This window comes from Pseudophryne corroboree, chromosome 6 (genome assembly GCF_028390025.1).
Source record: "Pseudophryne corroboree isolate aPseCor3 chromosome 6, aPseCor3.hap2, whole genome shotgun sequence".
Taxonomy (NCBI): Eukaryota; Metazoa; Chordata; class Amphibia; order Anura; family Myobatrachidae; genus Pseudophryne; species Pseudophryne corroboree.
In genome coordinates, this window is record NC_086449.1 from 491147069 (window position 1) to 491170231 (window position 23163).

The 23163-nt window shown below is 44.6% G+C and overlaps 1 protein-coding gene across 8 annotated transcripts in view; it reads left to right on the forward strand.

Annotated features, from left to right (window-relative positions):
* Nucleotides 1-23163, forward strand: part of PPHLN1 (periphilin 1) — a 217531-nt gene that overhangs the window by 37940 nt on the left and 156428 nt on the right. For 6 of the 8 annotated variants that reach the window (XM_063927330.1, XM_063927327.1, XM_063927334.1 and 3 more), the window contains one exon: nucleotides 22562-22663. The exons of the other annotated variants lie outside the window; for them this stretch is intronic. In XM_063927330.1, coding sequence (XP_063783400.1) covers nucleotides 22562-22663 — 102 coding nt within the window. The remainder of the gene's footprint in view (nucleotides 1-22561; nucleotides 22664-23163) is intronic. 8 annotated transcript variants of the gene reach the window in all.

Genomic DNA, 23163 nt, shown 5'->3' on the forward strand with positions numbered 1-23163 from the left:
TTTATTTGAAAAAGCTTGGGAAACTCCGGACAAGAAACTGTAGATTCCCAAGAGAATTCTTATGGCGTATCCTTTCCCCGCACAGGACAGGTTACGGTGGGAATCCTCACCCAGGGTGGACAAGGCTTTGACGCGCTTGTCCAAAAAGGTGGCGCTACCGTCTCCATACATGGCAGCCCTCAAGGATCCTGCTGATCGCAGACAGGAGACTACCTTAAAATCAATTTATACACATACGGGTGCCTTGCTCAGACCGGCAGTAGTGTCGGCATGGGTATGTAACGCAATAGCAGCATGGGTAGATAACTTGTCATCTGACACCCTAGATAAGGATAGCATTTTATTGACCTTGGGTCATATTAAAGATGCAGCGTTATATATGAGAGACGCTGCGAGAGACGTTGGGCTGTTGGGTTCAAGAGCCAATGCCATGGCAATTTCTGCTAGGCGAGCCCTGTGGACCCGCCAATGGACGGGTGATGCCGATTCAAAGAGACATATGGAAACTTTGCCTTACAAGGGTGAGGTTTTATTTGGGGAGGGCCTCGCGGACCTGGTTTCCACAGCTACCGCGGGTAAATCTTCTTTTTTGCATTATGTTCCCCCACAGCAAAAGAAAACACCTCAATATCAGATGCAGTCCTTTCGGTTGCATAAGTCCAGAAGAGGTCGGGGCTCGTCCTTCCTCGCCAGAGGTAAGGGTAGAGGGAAAAGAATGCCTACCACAGCTAGTTCCCAGGAGCAGAAGTCCTCTCGGCTTCTACAAAATCCACCGCATGACACTGGGGCTCCACTGCGGGAGTCCGCGCCGGTGGGGGCACGTCTTCGACTCTTCAGCCAGGTCTGGGTTCTGTCAGATTTGGATCCTTGGGCGATAGAAATTGTATCCCAAGGCTACAAACTGGACTTCGAAGAAGTGCCTCCTCGCCGATTTTTCAAGTCGGCTTTGCCAGCTTCTCCCCAGAGAGGGAAATAGTTTTAGCTGCAATACAAAAGCTGTGTCGACAGCAGGTGATTATCAAGGTTCCTCTAATACAACAAGGGAAAGGGTACTATTCCACCCTATTTGTGCTCCCGAAACCGGATGGCTCGGTCAGACCCATTCTGAATCTAAAATCCCTAAACCTGTATCTAAAGAGGTTCAAATTCAAGATCGAATCTCTCTGGGCAGTGATCTCCAGCCTGGAAGGGGGAGATTTTTTGGTATCACTAGACATAAAGGATGCATACCTTCATGTCCCCATTTATCCTCCTCATCAGGCGTACCTGAGATTCGCTGTACAGGACTGTCATTACCAGTTTCAGGATTTTCACCAAGGTAATGGCGGAAATGATGGTGCTCCTACTCAGGAAAGGAGTCACAATTATCCCATACTTGGACGATCTCCTGATAAAAGCGAGATCGAGAGATTAGTTGCTGAAAAGCGTGTCACTCTCCCTGAGATTGCTGCAGCAACACGGCTGGATCCTAAATCTGCCAAAGTCGCAGTTGATTCCAACGACTCTGCTATCATTTTTAGGCATGATTCTGGACACGGAAAAGAAGAGGGTTTTTCTCCCAATGGAAAAAGCCCAGGAACTCCAGAGCATGGTCAGAGGCCTGTTAAAGCCAAAAAGAGTGTCAGTTCATCAATGCACTCGAGTACTGGGAAAGATGGTGGCGGCCTACGAGGCCATCCCCTTCGTCAGGTTCCATGCGAGGACATTTCAGTGGTCGGGGTCCCATCTACAAATACATCAGAAAATAAGCCTGTCCCCCAGGGCCAGGGTGTGTCTCCTGTGGTGGCTGCAGAGTGCTCACCTTCTCGAGGGTCACAGGTTCGGCATTCAAGACTGGGTTCTGGTAACCACGGACGCGAGCCTCCGAGGATGGGGAGCAGTCACACAAGGAAGTGGACTGTGGTCGAGCCAGGAGGCTTGTCTACACATCAACGTGCTGGAATTAAGGGCCATATACAACGGCCTACGACAAGCGGAGACTCTTCTTCGCGACCTACCTGTTCTGATTCAATCGGACAACGTCACAGCAGTGGCTCATGTAAACCGCCAAGGCGGGACAAGGAGCAGAGTGCCAATGGCGGAAGCCACCGGGATTCTTCGCTGGGCGGAAAATCACGTAAGCGCGCTGTCAGCAGTCTTCATTCCGGGAGTGGACAACTGGGAAGCAGACTTCCTCAGCAGACACGATCTCCATCCAGGAGAGTGGGGTCTTCATCAAGAAGTTTTTGCAGAGATAACAAGTCGTTGGGGGCTTCCTCAAATAGACAAGGGACCCTCAGGCTGTAGCGGTAGACGCCCTGGTGACACCGTGAGTGTTTCCGTCGGTCTATGTCTTCCCTCCTCTTCCACTCATCTCAAAAATACTGAGAATCATAAGATGAAAAAGAGTCCAGACAATACTCATTGTTCCGAAATGGCCTCGAAGGGCTTGGTATTCAGATCTTCAGGAAATGCTCACAGAAGATCCGTGGCCTCTTCCTCCCAGGGAGGACATGTTGCAGCAGGGGCCCTGCGTGTTCCAAAACTTACCGCGGTTGCGTTTGGCGGCATGGCGGTTGAACTCCAAATCCTAGCTAGGAAAGGTATTCCGGAGGAAATCATCCCTACTCTGATAAAAGCTAGGAAGGAGGTGACGGCGAAACATTATCACCGTATCTGGAGGAAATATGTATCTTGGTGTGAAGCCAAGAATGCTCCTACGGAAGATTTCCACCTGGGCTGTTTTCTCCACTTTCTGCAGACAGGAGTGGATATGGGCCTAAAGTTAGGCTCCATTAAGGTGCAGATTTCGGCCCTGTCAATATTCTTTCAGAAGGAATTAGCTTCTCTCCCAGAAGTCCAGACTTTTGTAAAGGGTGTGCTGCACATCCAGCCTCCTTTTGTGCCCCCAGCGGCGCCATGGGACCTTAACGTGGTGTTACAGTTCCTTAAGTCACACTGGTTTGAACCTCTTCAAACAGTTGAGTTAAAACTTCTCACTTGGAAAGTGGTCATGTTGTTAGACTTGGCATCTGCGAGGCGGGTGTCCAAATTGGCGGCTTTGTCTCACAAAAGCCCCTATCTGATTTTCCATGTGGATAGAGCAGAGTTGTCCTCAGTTTCTGCCTAAGGTGGTTTCATTGTTTCGTATGAACCAACCTATTGTGGTGCCTGTGGCTACGGGTGACTTGGAGGATTCCAAGTCTCTTGATGTAGTCAGGGCCTTAAAATTTTATGTAGCCAGGACGGCTCTGGTTAGGAAAACAGAGGCACTGTTTGTCCTGTATGCAGCCAAAAAGGTTGGCGCTCCTGCTTCTAAGCAGACTATTGCCCGCTGGATCTGTAACACGATTCAGCAGGCTCATTCTACGGCTGGATTGCCGTTACCAAATTCGGTAAAGGCCCATTCCACTAGGAAGGTGGGCTCTTCTTGGGCGGCTGCCCGAGGTGTTTCGGCATTACAACTTTGCCGAGCAGCTACTTGGTCGGGTTCAAACACTTTTTCTAAATTCTATAAGTTTGATACATTGGCTGATGAGGACCTCATGTTTGCTCAATCATTGCTGCAGAGTCATCCGCACTCTCCCGCCTGGTCTGGAGTTTTGGTATAATCCCCATGGTCCTTACGGAGTCCCCAGCATCCTCTAGGACGTAAGAGAAAATAAGATTTTAAACCTACCGGTAAATCTTTTTCTCTTAGTCCGTAGAGGATGCTGGGCACCCGTCACAGTGCAGACTAAATTCTGCAAGGCTTGTATATAGTTATTGCTTACATAAGGGTTATGTTACAGTTTTGATCAGTCTCTGGCTGATGCTGTTTTGTTTCATACTGTTAACTGGTTCGTATTTTCCATGTTGTACGGTGTGGATGGTGTGGGCTGGTATGTATCTTGCCCTTAGATTAACAAAAATCCTTTCCTCGTACTGTCCGTCTCCTCTGGGCACAGTTCTTTAACTGAGGTCTGGAGGAGCCAGTGCACACCCATCTAAAGTCTTTAGAGTGCCCATGTCCCCTGCGGAGGCCGTCTATACCCCATGGTCCTTATGGAGTCCCCAGCATCCTCTACGGACTAGGAGAAAAAGATTTACCGGTAGGTTTAAAATCTTATTTTTTTAAAGAATGTAACAAATCTAGATATACCCCGCACCAGACTAAAAATAATTAATTGACTGAATCATGAAAACCAACTAGGCAAAGGCAAATTAAGCCCAAATGGGCAGCTGTTCTTGCGTTGGAGGTGCTCCCAGGAATAGTGTACCAGATACAAATTAATTTGGTGGGTGTGGAAGCACCCACACCTCACCAAAAAAGAAGAAATTCCTATGTTTGGAGCACTCTTTTCTAATGATATTATATATGAATGGGTGAAAAATGTACTTAGTTTAAAACTTAGCTTTTATTAATCAAATACTCAACTAAAAAATGATAGCAGGGGTGTATTAGAAATATCAATTAATCAATCCCCTTATATACAGTGGTAAAAATATAAGAAAATTAATGACAGGAAAATGATAGTCGATCCTATATGTATAGCATTATTCATACCGCCAGGTGAAATCCAGACATATATTTTCAGTTTGGATCGTGTATGAGATATTGAAGTTTAATATCTAAAGATTAATTAAATTCCTGAAATAATCTCTTTGATTGCACGCAAATATATGTATCACCAATATCACTACTGCTGCTTATTTAACAAGTTTGATAGATTACTATCATTTTCCTGTCATTAATTTTCTTATATTTTTACCACTGTATATAAGGGGATTGATTAATTGATATTTCTAATACACCCCTGCTATCATTTTTTAGTTGAGTATTTGATTAATAAAAGCTAAGTTTTAAACTAAGTACATTTTTCACCCATTCATATATAATATCATTAAAAAGAGTGCTCCAAACATAGGAATTTCTTCTTTTTTGGTGAGGTGTGGGTGCTTCCACACCCACCAAATTAATTTGTATTTTTTAAAGAATGTCCAGCAGAGGGCAGGAGCATTCTAATTATTGACTTCTAGATGAGTATTCAGTGAGTCATTTCAAAACCTTACACATGCGGTTGAAATCCTATTAAACTTTTGTAGAAATCTTTGCCTGCTAAGTCCCGTGAGACTCGGTTAGCATTGGTCTCATTTTTTGTCCAAAATGCGACTTGTCCTATATGGCTAGTACACACTACAAGACTGTGCTGAATAATTTGTTATGCGACATTTGTATATCTGTGTGCAACGGAATCTCTGAATCTGCATATGAACTGTTATGATACAGCGACTGCAGCTTTTTTCCATACCAGGTTCTGTTGTGCTTCATTTATGACTCAGTCACACACAGATATACACGTGTCCCCTTTCAAATGAATCGGTAAAATCTCCTGGTGCATCCTAGCCGCATCGTCTGAGACACATTTTCGTCAGAAAGACAGTGTGATATTGAGGAGGGGGAGCTTCAGCCGAGATCCTTCTTCCGACAGGGAGTGGCTCCATAAAGAGAGTGCTTCTGTTACTTATGGTGCAAGCATACATCAGATATTTTGTTTCAGGCCAGCCATGGGCACCTGATGTTAACAAGCAAATATGATGTCAAATGCTGGACGGTGCGCAAGAGGAAAAGGCCCTAGAGAGAACATTGTACATAGCTGGCACTAAATTTATTTCCTTGAAAACTATCACGAAAGAATCACATAGTGGTCACAAAACGGTGTGTATTTATTGAGGAAAGCATCCAACCTTTACAAAAGTAATGATTGCAATATTTGTGAGTATTGTAGTATAACTACATATGGCATTTTCTGTGTTTCTCACTGCAGTGCATTATGTTTCAGTACCGCCGTGTATATTTTGGTTGGACAAATTGGCATGAAGAAACTTATTTTGATAGCCCTAGTTAAGGCCTTGTACCTCTACTGGAAGTTGCTTTCCTTCATATGAAAATTGATCTGTTTTAATGCAAGACCTTGACTGAGATTTATAGATGTCAAAAGCAATAAAAACAAGCCTCTGTTCTGCTGCAGTCAGCAGCTTTTCCTTTGGTACCTGCCATAGGAACCTCTTTAATGGACCAGCAACGCCTAAAAAGGAAATTTTGTGTTTTGCTCACCATTACACTGTTGGTATGTAGCGCATTTTGCTTGCGAAATTTTAATGACGTTACTCCTAAACAACAGAGTGTGAAACGTACACTTGCGCAGATGAGTGTTCAGTGCTGTTTTCTTTGACTTTTTAGGTCCGTTGCAACAGTTTAGCTCTATTTGCATAAATGTTTTTTTATTTTACATTATGTGCAATCAGACGCAGCCATACGTCCTTCATCCTTTCACAGATTGAGAGGAATTAGACAAAGTGAGGGTTACTTGGATTTTGTACCAGTTCTAAGTCTTGCCCTAAACTTTCATTTGGACATACTGTATATCGCTTGTATCTTTTATTTCTACTTGGGTGATGAAACATATTTCTAGGAGCACTTTGCCTAATAAACATATACGTACTGTATAGAGGCTGTCCCGATGTCACCACATACTACTAATTAATATCGGGCTAAACCAGACATTATCGTAGTGAGGAAAATAAACAAAGTTTCAATAAAGCAGTGATTGTAAAGTGGTAATAGGTTGGACTTACTGTGACATTTCCATGGTCTATGAAACATGTCGGCATTCAGATCATAGGATGCCCCTAAAAAGTCAAAGCAGTTTGTGGTGTCCCTCTGGTGATCTTTGTAAATGAGCTCCATTGTATTCAGATCAATAGTACTAGTAGTAACCAGCAAACTTGTAATTTTTTCATGTTGACTAAGCCCTTGAAAACCAGTCAATTATTTTTCCTTATATATCAAAAAGGTGAACGTGCCATTGAAAGTTCTCTGATTACAGTTCAAAAAGTAATTTTATTCATACTTTTTATCTAAATAACTGTTGTCCAGAAACTACTGCTTAGAACTATAGAATAATATTGTGACTTGTAAGAAATGGTCTCCAACTAGTTCCAGTTTTTTTACATATTAGAATTCATGACTATTGCTACCGGGGTGCTGCTGATTTTGACAGCATTCAAAATATACAAATATCAAGTTCTTAGATACTTGCTCTGGCAAACTATTACATAGTTTATATGAAATGGTGATCATACAGCACTGCACTGATGCTGAGGGAGGGGGAAGGGGAGGGAAACAATGGTAGGAATATATGCTGTTTAATGTGAAAATGAATTAATGTCCGTGAAAAATATGTGCGAATTATAATGAAATTAAATAAACGTAGAGGTAATTAAGGATGAAGGTTTATTCCCGTATTGGGTTTATATAGAAATATTTAAAGTCTTAAAGTAAGTCTCCATCAGTGCAATGTCATAAAAGGGAGAGTCCCACATGGTGTCTGAATAAAGTTATTTTTTAGGAACACCTTAAACCCCTAATCCCACAGTCAGATAATGTTAAACCTTCGGTGGTTTGCAGTGTGTTGTTGCTGCATCCCCTGGTCACGCTGTTCATTTACCGCAGGGATGGGGAACCTTCGGCCCTACAGCTGTTGTTGAACTACATATTCCAGCATGCCCTGCAACAGTTTTAGCATGGCCAAATTGCAAAACTTGTAGCAAGGCATGTGTAGTTCAACAACAGCTGGTGGGCCGAAGGTTCCCCATCCCCTGACTTACCGGTAAGCGTGTGTTCAATTCTGTAGTTGCAACCGGGTGCAGCTCCTCTAGAGCATTCCAGTGGGCACAACGTGGGCTCTTAGGCCTCCTCTTCATGGTCCCGATTATTGGTGTCCAGCGCCTGTCAATCTTGGCGGGAGTGAAGTGCTCTGCAGTTTTGGTAGATGCTAGAGCTAAGTGGGCTAAAGGACCTCTGACGTCGGGGAGGAGGTAGGCCTGCAAAGTTAGTACTTTCACTATTCACGTCAACAACTACTCCCTTTTAGTAACCTGGTGGCGAGTGTCAACAACCATGTTCTGGCCTTGCTCCTCCCCCTGGTGACATTAGAGTTCCTTTACCCAACTTTGTTTTAGCCATAACCCCGCTGTTTGCAAGCCGCATGGGTCGTGCACTTTCTTGTTGCGGTCACCCACCATGCTTTGCAGCAGCGGTTTGTTTTGCCCATTTGCAGGGGGCTCCGGGTCTCTCTGGCTGCTAGTGGTGTATGTGCTGTGTGCGGGGGTGCGCAATGGTCGCACGGCCGTAATGTCCACCAACGTGTTTCAGCAGTAATCTGCCTTTGTCAAGGTTATTGATTGTATCCATTTTTGCTTGTTTTGTAGTCTCCTTTGTCCGTCACCCTTCATTGCGGATGATTCAGGCAATTCCTTTCTTTTGTGATTGGTTATCTGCATTTGTCCATCATGGGTTATTAAAGGATACCTCTCCTTTATTTCATTTCATTTTGATTCTCACATATTTTTCACTAACATTAATTCTTTTCCACGTTAAACAGCACATCTGGGCAGTACGGATGTTGTAAAGGTTAGCATTACTGCCTCACAGCACTTACTTCGTGGGTTTGATTCCCACCACCCCCCTATGTGGAGTTTGTATATTCTCCCCGTACTTGCATGGGTTTCTTCTGGGTACTCCGGTTTCCTTCCAGAATCCAAAAATATACTGGTAGGTTAATTGGCTTCCAACAAAAAAATAACCTTAGTGTGTCTGTGTGTCTGTATACATGTGGTAGGGAACATAGGTTGTAAGCTCCACTGGGGCAGGGACTGATTTGAATGGGCAAATAGTATCTGTAAAGTGCTGCGGAATATGGGTGGGCTATAAAGAAATAAGGGGTGATAATAATATAATGACCTATTTCTACCATTGTTTCCCTCGGGTGTAGTATGGTATGCCGACGGTCGGGCTCCTGGCGACCAGCATACTGGCGCTGTAATCCAGACCGCAGGCATACCGACAGCTGTGCGAGCGCAAATGAGCCTCTTGCGAGTTCGATACGCGTGACATGCTATCTATTCTCCCTCCGGGGGGGTCGAGGACCCCCAAAAGGGAGAAAATATGTTGGTATGCCGGTGGTCGGGATTCCGTCGCCGGGAGCCCAGCCGCCGGCAACCTGAAGACCACCCCTTTCCCTCCCCTTGCCACTCTCTCAGCCTCAGTCCAGCGCTGTATGATCACCCATTTCATATATACTTTAGAAGGAGGGACATCTTCTTTATAGAGCAGCGCCAACACCCCTTGTACAATTGTGGAGTGCAGTGTTATGCCTTGTAACACAATCTATTGCATAGTTTAGTTTAGATGTGCATTTTGAACATTTTCTATGTGTGTCGGGGTTGGGATTGTAATGCCGGCGGACAGAATTCCGACCACGGCATCCCAATATAGCAACAGGTAAAGGTAAGTATTCCCGCCTTCCCCAAATGGCCCCCTAACCCACCCTTATAGTGGCCTAAACCTAACATTCCCCCCGCAGCCTAACCCTCCCCTGTGTTGACTAAACCTAACCCCCCTCCCAGCAGCCTAAACCTAACCCCCCTTCCCCCCCCCCCCCCCCCCCCCCTTCCTCATGCAGCCTATCCCTAACACTCTCCGGGGTGCATAAACCCAACTCCCCAGGTATTTTGAGTCCGGGGATCTCAACCGCCGGGATCCTGACCACATCCTGTAACGGGGAAGCAAATTAATTATAAAATATCACCAGTGTACTATTTTTCTTCTCTTGTATTATGCAAATTCATAATTAGATTTGCCAGTGCCAGGAAAGTTGAATATTTGATTGGAATATTCAAACACTGTCCTGTATTTAAAACACTTTTGTTTCTAGTATGCTGTAATTCTTTGTCCTCCTTTTCTAATAGAACAAGCTGAATTCTTCTATCTGTATTAACATAAATGTCCCCATCAACTTCAGAATAAAAGCTTTTCATTTCTTACCAGGGTTGATGAAACAGCATTTTATAGAGTTTAAAAATCTCTTGCAGCAAGTAAGGCATAATCACACTTCTTCTATTAAGTGGCACATATCTTTTTATGCTCTCTTTGACTAAAGCTCTGTACTTGATAGCTGTTAGCTCAGTTAATTGGGTAGTTGGATTGATCAACAGCTTGTGCTGCTATTTATGTTTTATAGCATAAGTGAGCAATGTGGGGGAATTTCACAAGACCTGGTGACATTCCATACATAGGGGTCAGCAAAGACTTGTCAATTATTTGTGTATCTTTTAGGACACTGGTCTCTTTACCACAACTCACTCATTTTATTCAGGTATTGTGTGTTGGTCAGTCTGATTCCTGATCTTTTGCTGCAGTGGGCAATTAATGTGTCATTGTTGAAGGAGCAGGATGATCCACAGTCTTTTCAACTCCATGTCATGAAAATTCATTTGTAACCTGCCATTTCTAAAAACATTTATGGACTCTTTATTGTAATTGTAATAATGAATTATGCTATGGATCATAGTTTAGTGGCATAGTGTTTTGAGGGTTGTAACTACTTTCATGTTAGCCCAGCACCCCACCCAGCATTTGTTTTTCTTATACGACTACAGTATAGCGGAAAAGGGGGGGGGGGGAATATTATGAGGTGCTATCATGCAGAGGCTTCTAATACTATGCTGGAGGAAGAGAAATGATGCCTAGCACTGAAAGTAGAACTATTTTAGATATACTACATGTTAATTGTGTGGGTTTAAGTGAAGTTCTTAGCACACATTTGCGCAGATATGTGGGCCCATGTACCACGACCAGGTGACTTAATAACATGTGTCCCTAACATCTCTAATACTATCACAATATATAAATGTATCAAGGTCTTACCTGAAATAGAGCCCTTATCAATGTGTGATCTAACATGTAGGAACCTCTGGTAATTAAAACACCTGAGGGTAAATGGGAGGGATGCCAATGCCAGAGTGAAGGTGCCTCACCTACAGTATAGGCAAGTTTGCGTTGGGTATGAAATGCTGGCATTCGGGATGCCGGCGTCCCGTATAAAGTCCATGGCATCCCAATGGCCCCCTAACCTGGAGACTAAATCTAACCCTCCTTGGTGGTGCCTAAACCTTGCTCCCCCTTTCCACAGCCTAAACCTAAACCATCCTCCGTGTAGCCTAAACCTAACCACCTCCGTGTTGGTATGCTGGCATTCCGAGTAGTGTCCGAATTCTAACAACGGCATTTTGACTGGCAAGCTCTATTTACCAGCATTATCTGTAGTATGTAGGTAAGTGCCTGTATACGTATATATGGCTGTATTTATAATACTAATACTATTTATAGCCCATATTGTAAAAAATAGATTGCACTCACCAGGGACTTTTTGCAAAAAGTCACATTTATTACTCACAAACTTAGACCATTATTGCAAGATATAGATATATTTATAAAAAGTGTCTTTGATAGAGAATGAAACAAAATGATGAAAACTGCGTCCTCTGGAAAGCTTATCAGTGTATCGTTTCCTTTTTTATTGTTTGGTTCTTCAACGTATACCATAGACATACCACCCACTCTGGTCATTTTTAGGCTGGACCGTTGTAAATCCCTCTTATGTGGCCTCCCTGACTACTGCCTTTCTTCATTCAAGTCTGTTCTCAGTGCTGCTCCTCATTTTCCTCTCCAAACAAACATCTTCTACCCCAAACCACAGTTAGGTCCATCATAAATGAATTGAAATAGACATTTGGAACAACTGAATCTACATGAAACAAGTTGTCTTCCAAAACTGTCTTGATGAAAAAAGCTAAAGGCAACTCTAAAGAAGTTGGGTGAAGATGTAAAAAGACTTCTAAAGAGTGGAGAAGTTGCCCATAGCAACCAATCAACTTTTACTCTAATATAGAATGTCCTTGATCAATGCTAGCTAACAGCTGATTGGTTTCTCTCCCCCCTTAGCTTTATGGGCCCTACACACTGATAGATCCGCCGCCGAGCTGCCCGACGGCGGATACGGCCGACGGGTGACCCAGCGGCGGGGGGGGGGGGCAGTGATGGGGGGAGTGAAGTTTCTTCACTCCCCCTGTCACCCGGCTTCATAGCAGTGCAGGCAAATATGGACGATCTCGTCCCTATTGTCCTGCATGCACAAGCGACGGGACACCAGCGATGAACGAGCGCAGGGCCGCGCATCTTTCATCGCTGTTGCCTCCACACTGCACGATATGAATAAGTTCTCGTTCATTAATGAACGAGAACGTTCATATCGTGCAGTATCATCTGCCAGTGTGTAGGGCCCATAACAAGACAGAGATTGGAGTAATTGTGATCTGTAAAACAGGACATTTCACAACCTTGTTCCTTGGAAAGGGTGGCAAAAAAGACCTCGTTGGTACAAACTCTCATCACAGCCCGGCTACAGTTTGCCAGAACTTAGACATCTCTGTGACATGTCCTAGAAAGCTTATAAAAATAGAGGAGGAAATGGACAGAGCAAAACAAAGAAATCCTGGGTGAAAACCTATTGCAGTCTACAAGAGCACTTGGACTTGGAAGATCTATCTACCAACATGACAGTAACCTAAAAAGCAGGCTTTTTGAACCTTGGTCCTCAAGGCACACTTATGGTGCCCATACACTTGTGAGATAATCTGTGCTAACCTTCGATTTCGACCGCATCTGTGAGAGAAATCGAAGGATTGTGTGCGCATTTTAGGTACCTTTCGACGCGATGCGCGGGCACGCCGGTCAATATCACGTCTCAAGATAGTATGTGCTGCACTTAATATTTATTGAATCGCAGTGCAATTGCATGTGTTTTTAAAAACACATGCTATATATCGCACTGCGATGTGCGATGGGAACCCGCCGGGAGCGAATGGAGGCCGCTCCCACTCGGCGGTGACGTGCCCATCACGTTATTACCATGCGATCGATCGCATGGTAATCACTTTGGCAGTTCAGGTGCTATGTCATCGTACCTGAACTGCCGGTGCGATGCCCCGCGATGTCGCACAAGTGTATGGGCACCATAAAGCTGGGCAGACACTATACAATTATCTGGCAGATCATCTTCTAGATCTGGTTGGTTGGAATGAAATCTGGTAATGGATGAGAGCAAATGACAATCGACCATTTGCTCCCAATTACTGGGAAATGGACAAACTGTTCACACAAAGTGGTTAAATCACGGATTTAACAAATTTGTATGAAAGACAGGTTTTGTCCGTTTTCCAGTAATTGGGAGCAAATGGTCGATTGTCATTTGCTCTCATCCATTACTAGATTTTCATTCCAACCAGCCAGATCTGGCAGATGATCTGCCAGATAATTATATAGTTTATGCCCAGCTTTACAGTCCAGGTTTTAGGGATATCCATGCTTGAGCAGGGCTGAAACTAGGGGGGGGGCTAGGGGGGCAGGCGACCTGGGCGCCGGATTGGAGGGGGCGCCGAGACCCCCTAACACCCTCTCCCTATGCGCCAGTGCAGCGCCGCGGCACTTCTTTGTGCTTTGAAACCCCCTTCTCCCTCCTCCCGAGTGCCCAGCTCGGGGGGGCGGGGTTTCGCGGAATGACGCGATTGCGTCGTGACGTCACGACGCAAACGCGTCATTCCACGAAACCCCGCCCCCCGAGCTGGGCACTCGGGAGGAGGGAGAAGGGGGAGCCGCGCAGACGAGGAGGGAGAGGCGGCTGAAGAGCGGCGAGAACCGCTTCAAATGTAAGTCAGCCCCTCTCCCTCTCCCTCTCCCTCTCTCTCTCTCTCTCTCTCTCTCTCTCTCTCTCTCTCTCTCTCTCTCTCTCTCTCTCTCTCTCTCTCCCCACCACCTGCCGGAATGTGTAAAATGGGGACCTGTCTGCCGCAATGTGTAAAATGGGGACACTTTTTCCTGCCGCAATGTGTAAAATGGGGACACTTTTTTCTGCCGCAATGTGTAAAATGGGGACACCTGTCTGCCGCAATGTGTAAAATGGGGTCACCTGTCTGCCGCAATGTGTAAAATGGGGACACTTGCCTGTCGTACTGTGTAAAATGGGGACACGTGTCTGCCGCAATGTGTAAAATGGGGACACGTGCCTGCCGCAATGTGTAAAATGGGGACACGTGCCTGCCGCAATGTGTAAAATGGGGACACTTGCCTGTCGTACTGTGTAAAATGGGGACACGTGTCTGCCGCAATGTGTAAAATGGGGACACCTGTCTGCCGCAATGTGTAAAATGGGGTCACCTTTCTGCCGCAATGTGTAAAATGGGGACACTTGCCTGTCGTACTGTGTAAAATGGGGACACGTGTCTGCCGCAATGTGTAAAATGGGGACACTTGCCAGCGTACTGTGTAAAATGGGGTCACCTGTCTGCCGCAATGTGTAAAATGGGGACACTTGCCTGTCGTACTGTGTAAAATGGGGACACTTTTTTTCCTGGATATGAAATTTATGTTAGAAAAGGCAATTTTTCAGGTAAAAAGGTTCTGAAAGAGATATATATATATATATATATATATATAATATTTTTATTCATTTATTTATTTTATTTTAAAATGTTTAGTTTTTTTATTTATTTATTGTAAAAAAAATATATATATTTTTTTTTGGGGGGGGGGGGGGGGGTGTCAAATGACTACCTTGCCCCGGGTGACAAAAATCCTAGTTTCGGCCCTGGCTTGAGCAGAGGTAACTTAATTAGTACCTCGATTATTTTGATTTAACCATATGTGCTGAGGCCTGGATATCCCTAAAACCTGCACTGTTAGTGTGCATTGAGGACCAAGACTGTGAATGCCTAACCTAAAGTGTCTTAACACCAAAAAGCTTAATTGCTTGAAGTGATGTAGTCAAAGACCAGCTCTCAATCTGATTGAATATTTGTGGCAATGTTTTATCCAACAATCCACATTCAAACTGATGGATCTTGAGCAATTTTGCAAAAGAAAAATGGGCTCAAAGGGGGTAATTCAGAGTTGGTCACAGCAGTAAATTTGTTAGTAGATGGGCAAAACCATGTGCACTGCAGGGGAGGCAGATATAACATTTGCAGAGAGAGTTAGATTTGGGTGGGTTATTTTGTTTCTGTGCAGAGTAAATAGTGGCTGCTGTATTGTTACACTGCAATTTAGATTTCAGTTTGAACACACTGCATCCAAATCTAATTCTCTCTGCACATTATCTCTGCCCCCCCTGCGGTGCACATGGTTTTGCCCAACTGCTAACAAATTTGTTGCTGCAGTCAACTCTGAATTGGGTCCAAAGTGTACATGTGCACAACTGATAGACACTTACCCAAATAGATGCAGAGCTATAATTGCTGCCAAAGGTGGTTCTACCAAATATTTACTTTTGAAATTGGTTGGTGAATAATGATGCTGTAACTTACGTACAGTTTATTTGTTCCCAGTCTTGTTAAATAGTTTACTATAAAAAAAATGGCACATCATCAAGTACTTTGTGTTCATTAGTGGGGATACATTTCAGTTAAATCCATCATAGTTTCATGTTGTAACACAACAAAATGTCAAATGCCCAAGGAGGTTAACTATAGCAGATCAGTATTACATGCTGTGTTTGACCTTCTGTAATCCAGGAAGTGTCCATATTGATTAAAGCAATATTTGTGCAATAAAAGGAAGGTGCAGTTGATGGCCCCGTTGATGGCCCCATTCCTACAATACCCAAAATGTCCTTTCTTAGATGGTCTACCTTCTGCATACCTTCTGCACAATTAGAGAAGTCTCATATTGCAGTATACATGTGAAAGCATGCAGCCACTAGGTGGCATACTACATCTAATAATGAGTTACTTTTTCCTTTGGGAGTCTGAGTTCTACATTTAGTGATCTTTGCCTAGTTTTGAATACTTTCATTAGTAATTTATTAATGACCCAATATTCCAGGTAAATGTCTTGTGACTCAGCCAAAACAACGTAAATGCTGTCCAGCTTATACAGCCTTCATTGAATGCTAAACTCTGCTAAAGTAGAAATCTGAACAGACCTATGTTACAGACGGCCTGGTTTGTCCGTTGTGTCAGAGCTGCAGAGTGGTTAGTGGTGAGCATTTTTGTCTCCTATGTACTGCAGATGTGATACGTGCTTATAGGGCTGTACGGATGGTGTAATGGTTAGCATTACTGTCTCACAGCACAGAGGTCATGGGTTAAATTTCCTCCATGGCTCCAACTGTTTGGAGTTTGTATATTCTGCCTTTATTTGCATGGGTTTCTTCCAGGTGTTCCGGTTTCCTCCCACAATCCAAAAATAAATTGGTAGGTTAATTTGATCCCAACAAAATTAACTGTAGTGTGAATGTATGTGCGTATTAATGTGGTAGGGAATATAGATTGTAAGCTCCACTGGTGCAGGGACTGATGTGAATGGCCAAATATTCTCTCTGTAAAGCGCTGCAGAATATGTGTGCGCCATATAAATAACTGGTAATAAATACTTATGGTGACAATAGTAATTGAAAAAAAAATATCTTCCACTTTGTTTTGATAATGTAGCTGGTAGAGATGAGCGCCTGAAATTTTTCGGGTTTTGTGTTTTGGTTTTGGGTTCGGTTCCGCGGCCGTGTTTTGGGTTCGACCGCGTTTTGGCAAAACCTCACCGAATTTTTTTTGTCGGATTCGGGTGTGTTTTGGATTCGGGTGTTTTTTTCAAAAAACCCTAAAAAAACAGCTTAAATCATAGAATTTGGGGGTCATTTTGATCCCATATTATTATTAACCTCAAAAACCATAATTTCCACTCATTTTCAGTCTATTCTGAATACCTCACACCTCACAATATTATTTTTAGTCCTAAAATTTGCACCGAGGTCGCTGGATGACTAAGCTAAGCGACCCTAGTGGCCGACACAAACACCTGGCCCATCTAGGAGTGGCACTGCAGTGTCACGCAGGATGGCCCTTCCAAAAAACACTCCCCAAACAGCACATGACGCAAAGAAAAAAAGAGGTGCAATGAGGTAGCTGTGTGACTAAGCTCAGCGACCCAAGTGCCCGACACAAACACCGGGCCCATCTAGGAGTGGCACTGCAGTGTCACGCAGGATGTCCCTTCCAAAAAACCCTCCCCAAACAGCACATGACGCAAAGAAAAATAAAAGAAAAAAGAGGTGCAAGATGGAATTGTCCTTGGGCCCTCCCACACACCCTTATGTTGTATAAACAGGACATGCACACTTTAACCAACCCATCATTTCAGTGACAGGGTCTGCCACACGACTGTGACTGATATGACGGGTTGGTTTGGACCCCCACCAAAAAAGAAGCAATTAATCTCTCCTTGCACAAACTGGCTCTACAGAGGCAAGATGTCCACCTCATCATCATCCTCCGATATATCACCGTGTACATCCCCCTCCTCACAGATTATCAATTCGTCCCCACTGGAATCCACCATCTCAGCTCCCTGTGTACTTTGTGGAGGCAATTGCTGCTGGTCAATGTCTCCGCGGAGGAATTGATTATAATTCATTTTAATGAACATCATCTTCTCCACATTTTCTGGATGTAACCTCGTACGCCGATTGCTGACAAGGTGAGCGGCGGCACTAAACACTCTTTCGGAGTACACACTTGTGGGAGGGCAACTTAGGTAGAATAAAGCCAGTTTGTGCAAGGGCCTCCAAATTGCCTCTTTTTCCTGCCAGTATAAGTACGGACTGTGTGACGTGCCTACTTGGATGCGGTCACTCATATAATCCTCCACCATTCTTTCAATGTTGAGAGAATCATATGCAGTGACAGTAGACGACATGTCCGTAATCGTTGTCAGGTCCTTCAGTCCGGACCAGATGTCAGCATCAGCAGTCGCTCCAGACTGCCCTGCATCACCGCCAGCGGGTGGGCTCGGAATTCTGAGCCTTTTCCTCGCACCCCCAGTTGCGGGAGAATGTGAAGGAGGAGATGTTGACAGGTCGCGTTCCGCTTGACTTGACAATTTTGTCACCAGCAGGTCTTTGCACCCCAGCAGACTTGTGTCTGCCGGAAAGAGAGATCCAAGGTAGGTTTTAAATCTAGGATCGAGCACGGTGGCCAAAATGTAGTGCTCTGATTTCAACAGATTGACCACCCGTGAATCCTTGTTAAGCGAATTAAGGGCTGCATCCACAAGTCCCACATGCTTAGCGGAATCGCTCCCTTTTAGCTCCTTCTTCAATGCCTCCAGCTTCTTCTGCAAAAGCCTGATGAGGGGAATGACCTGACTCAGGCTGGCAGTGTCTGAACTGACTTCACGTGTGGCAAGTTCAAAGGGCATCAGAACCTTGCACAACGTTGAAATCATTCTCCACTGCACTTGAGACAGGTGCATTCCACCTCCTATATCGTGCTCAATTGTATAGGCTTGAATGGCCTTTTGCTGCTCCTCCAACCTCTGAAGCATATAGAGGGTTGAATTCCACCTCGTTACCACTTCTTGCTTCAGATGATGGCAGGGCAGGTTCAGTAGTTTTTGGTGGTGCTCCAGTCTTCTGTACGTGGTGCCTGTACGCCGAAAGTGTCCCGCAATTCTTTTGGCCACCGACAGCATCTCTTGCACGCCCCTGTCGTTTTTTAAAAAATTCTGCACCACCAAATTCAAGGTATGTGCAAAACATGGGACGTGCTGGAATTTGCCCATATTTAATGCACACACAATATTGCTGGCGTTGTCCGATGCCACAAATCCACAGGAGAGTCCAATTGGGGTAAGCCATTCTGCGATGATTTTCCTCAGTTGCCGTAAGAGGTTTTCAGCTGTGTGCGTATTCTGGAAAGCGGTGATACAAAGCGTAGCCTGCCTAGGAAAGAGTTGGCGTTTGCGAGATGCTGCTACTGGTGCCGCCGCTGCTGTTCTTGCGGCGGGAGTCCATACATCAACCCAGTGGGCTGTCACAGTCATATAGTCCTGACCCTGCCCTGCTCCACTTGTCCACATGTCCGTGGTTAAGTGGACATTGGGTACAACTGCATTTTTTAGGAGACTGGTGAGTCTTTTTCTGACGTCCGTGTACATTCTCGGTATCGCCTGCCTAGAGAAGTGGAACCTAGATGGTATTTGGTAACGGGGGCACACTGCCTCAATAAATTGTCTAGTTCCCTGTGAACTAACGGCGGATACCGGACGCACGTCTAACACCAACATAGTTGTCAAGGACTCAGTTATCCGCTTTGCAACAGGATGACTGCTGTGATATTTCATCTTCCTCGCAAAGGACTGTTGGACAGTCAATTGCTTACTGGAAGTAGTACAAGTGGGCTTACGACTTCCCCTCTGGGATGACCATCGACTCCCAGCAGCAACAACAGCAGCGCCAGCAGCAGTAGGCGTTACACGCAAGGATGCATCGGAGGAATCCCAGGCAGGAGAGGACTCGTCAGAATTGCCAGTGACATGGCCTGCAGGACTATTGGCATTCCTGGGGAAGGAGGAAATTGACACTGAGGGAGTTGGTGGGGTGGTTTGCGTGAGCTTGGTTACAAGAGGAAGGGATTTACTGGTCAGTGGACTGCTTCCGCTGTCGGCCCAAGTTTTTGAACTTGTCACTGACTTATTATGAATGCGCTGCAGGTGACGTATAAGGGAGGATGTTCCGAGGTGGTTAACGTCCTTACCCCTACTTATTACAGCTTGACAAAGGGAACACACGGCTTGACACCTGTTGTCCGCATTTCTGGTGAAATACTTCCACACCGAAGAGCTGATTTTTTTTGGTATTTTCACCAGGCATGTCAACGGCCCTATTCCTCCCACGGACAACAGGTGTCTCCCCGGGTGCCTGACTTAAACAAACCACCTCACCATCAGAATCCTCCTGGTCAATTTCCTCCCCAGCGCCAGCAACACCCATATCCTCCTCATCCTGGTGTACTTCAACACTGACATCTTCAATCTGACTATCAGGAACTGGACTGCGGGTGCTCCTTCCAGCACTTGCAGGGGGCGTGCAAATGGTGGAAGGCGCATGCTCTTCACGTCCAGTGTTGGGAAGGTCAGGCATCGCAACCGACACAATTGGACTCTCCTTGTGGATTTGGGATTTCGAAGAACGCACAGTTCTTTGCGGTGCTACTGCTTTTGCCAGCTTGAGTCTTTTCATTTTTCTAGCGAGAGGCTGAGTGCCTCCATCCTCATGTGAAGCTGAACCACTAGCCATGAACATAGGCCAGGGCCTCAGCCGTTCCTTGCCACTCCTTGTGGTAAATGGCATATTGGCAAGTTTACGCTTCTCCTCCGACAATTTTATTTTAGGTTTTGGAGTCCTTTTTTTACTGATATTTGGTGTTTTGGATTTGACATGCTCTGTACTATGACATTGGGCATCGGCCTTGGCAGACGACGTTGCTGGCATTTCATCGTCTCGGCCATGACTAGTGGCAGCAGCTTCAGCACGAGGTGGAAGTGGATCTTGATCTTTCCCTAATTTTGGAACCTCAACATTTTTGTTCTCCATATTTTAATAGGCACAACTAAAAGGCACCTCAGGTAAACAATGGAGATGGATGGATACTAGTATACAATTATGGATGGACTGCCGAGTGCCGACACAGAGGTAGCTACAGCCGTGGACTACCGTACTGTACTGTGTCTGCTGCTAATATAGACTGGTTGATAAAGAGATGTAGTAGTAGTATGTATGTATAAAGAAGAAAGAAAAAAAAACCACGGGTAGGTGGTATACAATTATGGACGGACTGCCGAGTGCCGACACAGAGGTAGCTACAGCCGTGGACTACCGTACTGTGTCTGCTGCTAATATAGACTGGTTGATAAAGAGATGTAGTATGTATGTATAAAGAAGAAAGAAAAAAAAACCACGGGTAGGTGGTATACAATTATGGACGGACTGCCCAGTGCCGACACAGAGGTAGCTACAGCCGTGGACTACCGTACTGTACTGTGTCTGCTGCTAATATAGACTGGTTGATAAAGAGATGTAGTAGTAGTATGTATGTATAAAGAAGAAAGAGAAAAAAAAACCACGGGTAGGTGGTATACAATTATGGACGGACTGCCCAGTGCCGACACAGAGGTAGCTACAGCCGTGGACTACCGTACTGTACTGTGTCTGCTGCTAATATAGACTGGTTGATAAAGAGATGTAGTAGTAGTATGTATGTATGTATAAAGAAGAAAGAAAAAAAAACCACGGGTAGGTGGTATACAATTATGGACGGACTGCCCAGTGCCGACACAGAGGTAGCTACAGCCGTGGACTACCGTACTGTACTGTGTCTGCTGCTAATATAGACTGGTTGATAAAGAGATGTAGTAGTAGTATGTATGTATAAAGAAGAATGAAAAAAAAACCACGGGTAGGTGGTATACAATTATGGACGGACTGCCGAGTGCCGACACAGAGGTAGCTACAGCCGTGAACTACCGTACTGTGTCTGCTGCGACTGGATGATAAATAATGATATAAAAAATATATATATATCACTACTGCAGCCGGACAGGTATATATTATATAATGACGGACCTGCTGGACACTGTCTGTCAGCAGAATGAGTTTTTTTATAGAATAAAAAAAAAAACACCACACAAGTGAAGTCACACGACGAGTGTTTAACTTTTTCAGGCAATCACAATATAGTATACTATACTACTAACTATACTGGTGGTCAGTGTGGTCAGGTGGTCACTGGTCAGTCACACTGGCAGTGGCACTCCTGCAGCAAAAGTGTGCACTGTTTAATTTTAATAATAATATGTACTCCTGGCTCCTGCTATAACCTATAACTGGCACTGCAGTGCTCCCCAGTCTCCCCCACAATTATAAGATGTGTGAGCTGAGCACAGTCAGATACGAGTGTTTAACTTTTTCAGGCAATCACAATATAGTATACTATACTACTAACTATACTGGTGGTCAGTGTGGTCAGGTCACTGGTCAGTCACACTGGCAGTGGCACTCCTGCAGCAAAAGTGTGCACTGTTTAATTTTAATAATAATATATACTCCTGGCTCCTGCTATAACCTATAACTGGCACTGCAGTGCTCCCCAGTCTCCCCCACAATTATAAGATGTGTGAGCTGAGCACAGTCAGATATATACATAGATGATGCAGCACACTGGGCTGAGCAGTGCACACAGATATGGTATGTGACTGAGTCACTGTGTATCGTTTTTTTCAGGCAGAGAACGGATATATTAAATAAAACTGCACTGTCTGGTGGTCACTGTGGTCAGTCACTAGTAAACTCTGCACTCTCTACAGTTCTACAGTACTCCTAAGCTCCAGTAAATCAGGTCAATCTCTCTCTCTCTCTCTTCTAATCTAAATGGAGAGGACGCCAGCCACGTCCTCTCCCTATCAATCTCAATGCACGTGTGAAAATGGCGGCGACGCGCAGCTCCTTATATAGAATCCGAGTCTCGCGAGAATCCGACAGCGTCATGATGACGTTCGGGCGCGCTCGGGTTAACCGAGCAAGGCGGGAAGATCCGAGTCGCTCGGACCCGTGAAAAAAAACATGAAGTTCGTGCGGGTTCGGATTCAGAGAAACCGAACCCGCTCATCTCTAGTAGCTGGTAGCACCAATTCAGACAGACATTCTAAAACGAAGTCTTTTGTTTCTGCAATTGTTTCATCGTCTCTCTTGTTCATATATATATATATATGGTGCCTGTGCTTGTACATGGACGTTATAAAATATTTATCTGGAAAAAAAAGATGTTGGGGGAACCGTCACAAGATTGAATTTATATATTTATTCTATGATGACAGGTCTTATACAAGGCTACATAGAGCCACAGAAGTTACTGCAAGTTGCTTTTCCAGGCCATTATCAACCAAAGAAAGAATAGCCTGTTCTGACATATTTATTACGTAAGTGCATGCCTAAAGTTATTTTGTTTGTAGACTCTCATAGGATTTAATGCCATTGAGGCAGTATTGTGCAGACAGACAGTTTATCTTCCCTATAAATATAGTGATTTCCTAGCTTTTACTATATGGTGTTGCAGCAGGTTACTTACCCATTACTAAAGTCTGTGGGATATGCGTTTTACTGACACACTAGCTGTTTCCTAAGCTTGTAATGCTAATGAATGCTGCACTTAGAGTTTACACACATGGGGGCAGATGTATTAAGCCTGGAGAAGTGATAAAGCAGTGATAAGTGCAAGGTGATAAAGCACCGGCCAGTCAGCTCTTGTCGATGTACAGGTTGAGTATCCCTTATCCAAAATGCTTGAGACCAGAGTTATTTTGGATATCGGATTTTTCCGTATTTTGGAATAATTGCATACCATAATGAGATATCATGACGATGGGACCTAAGTCTAAGCACAGAATGCATTTATATTTGATATACACCTTATACACAC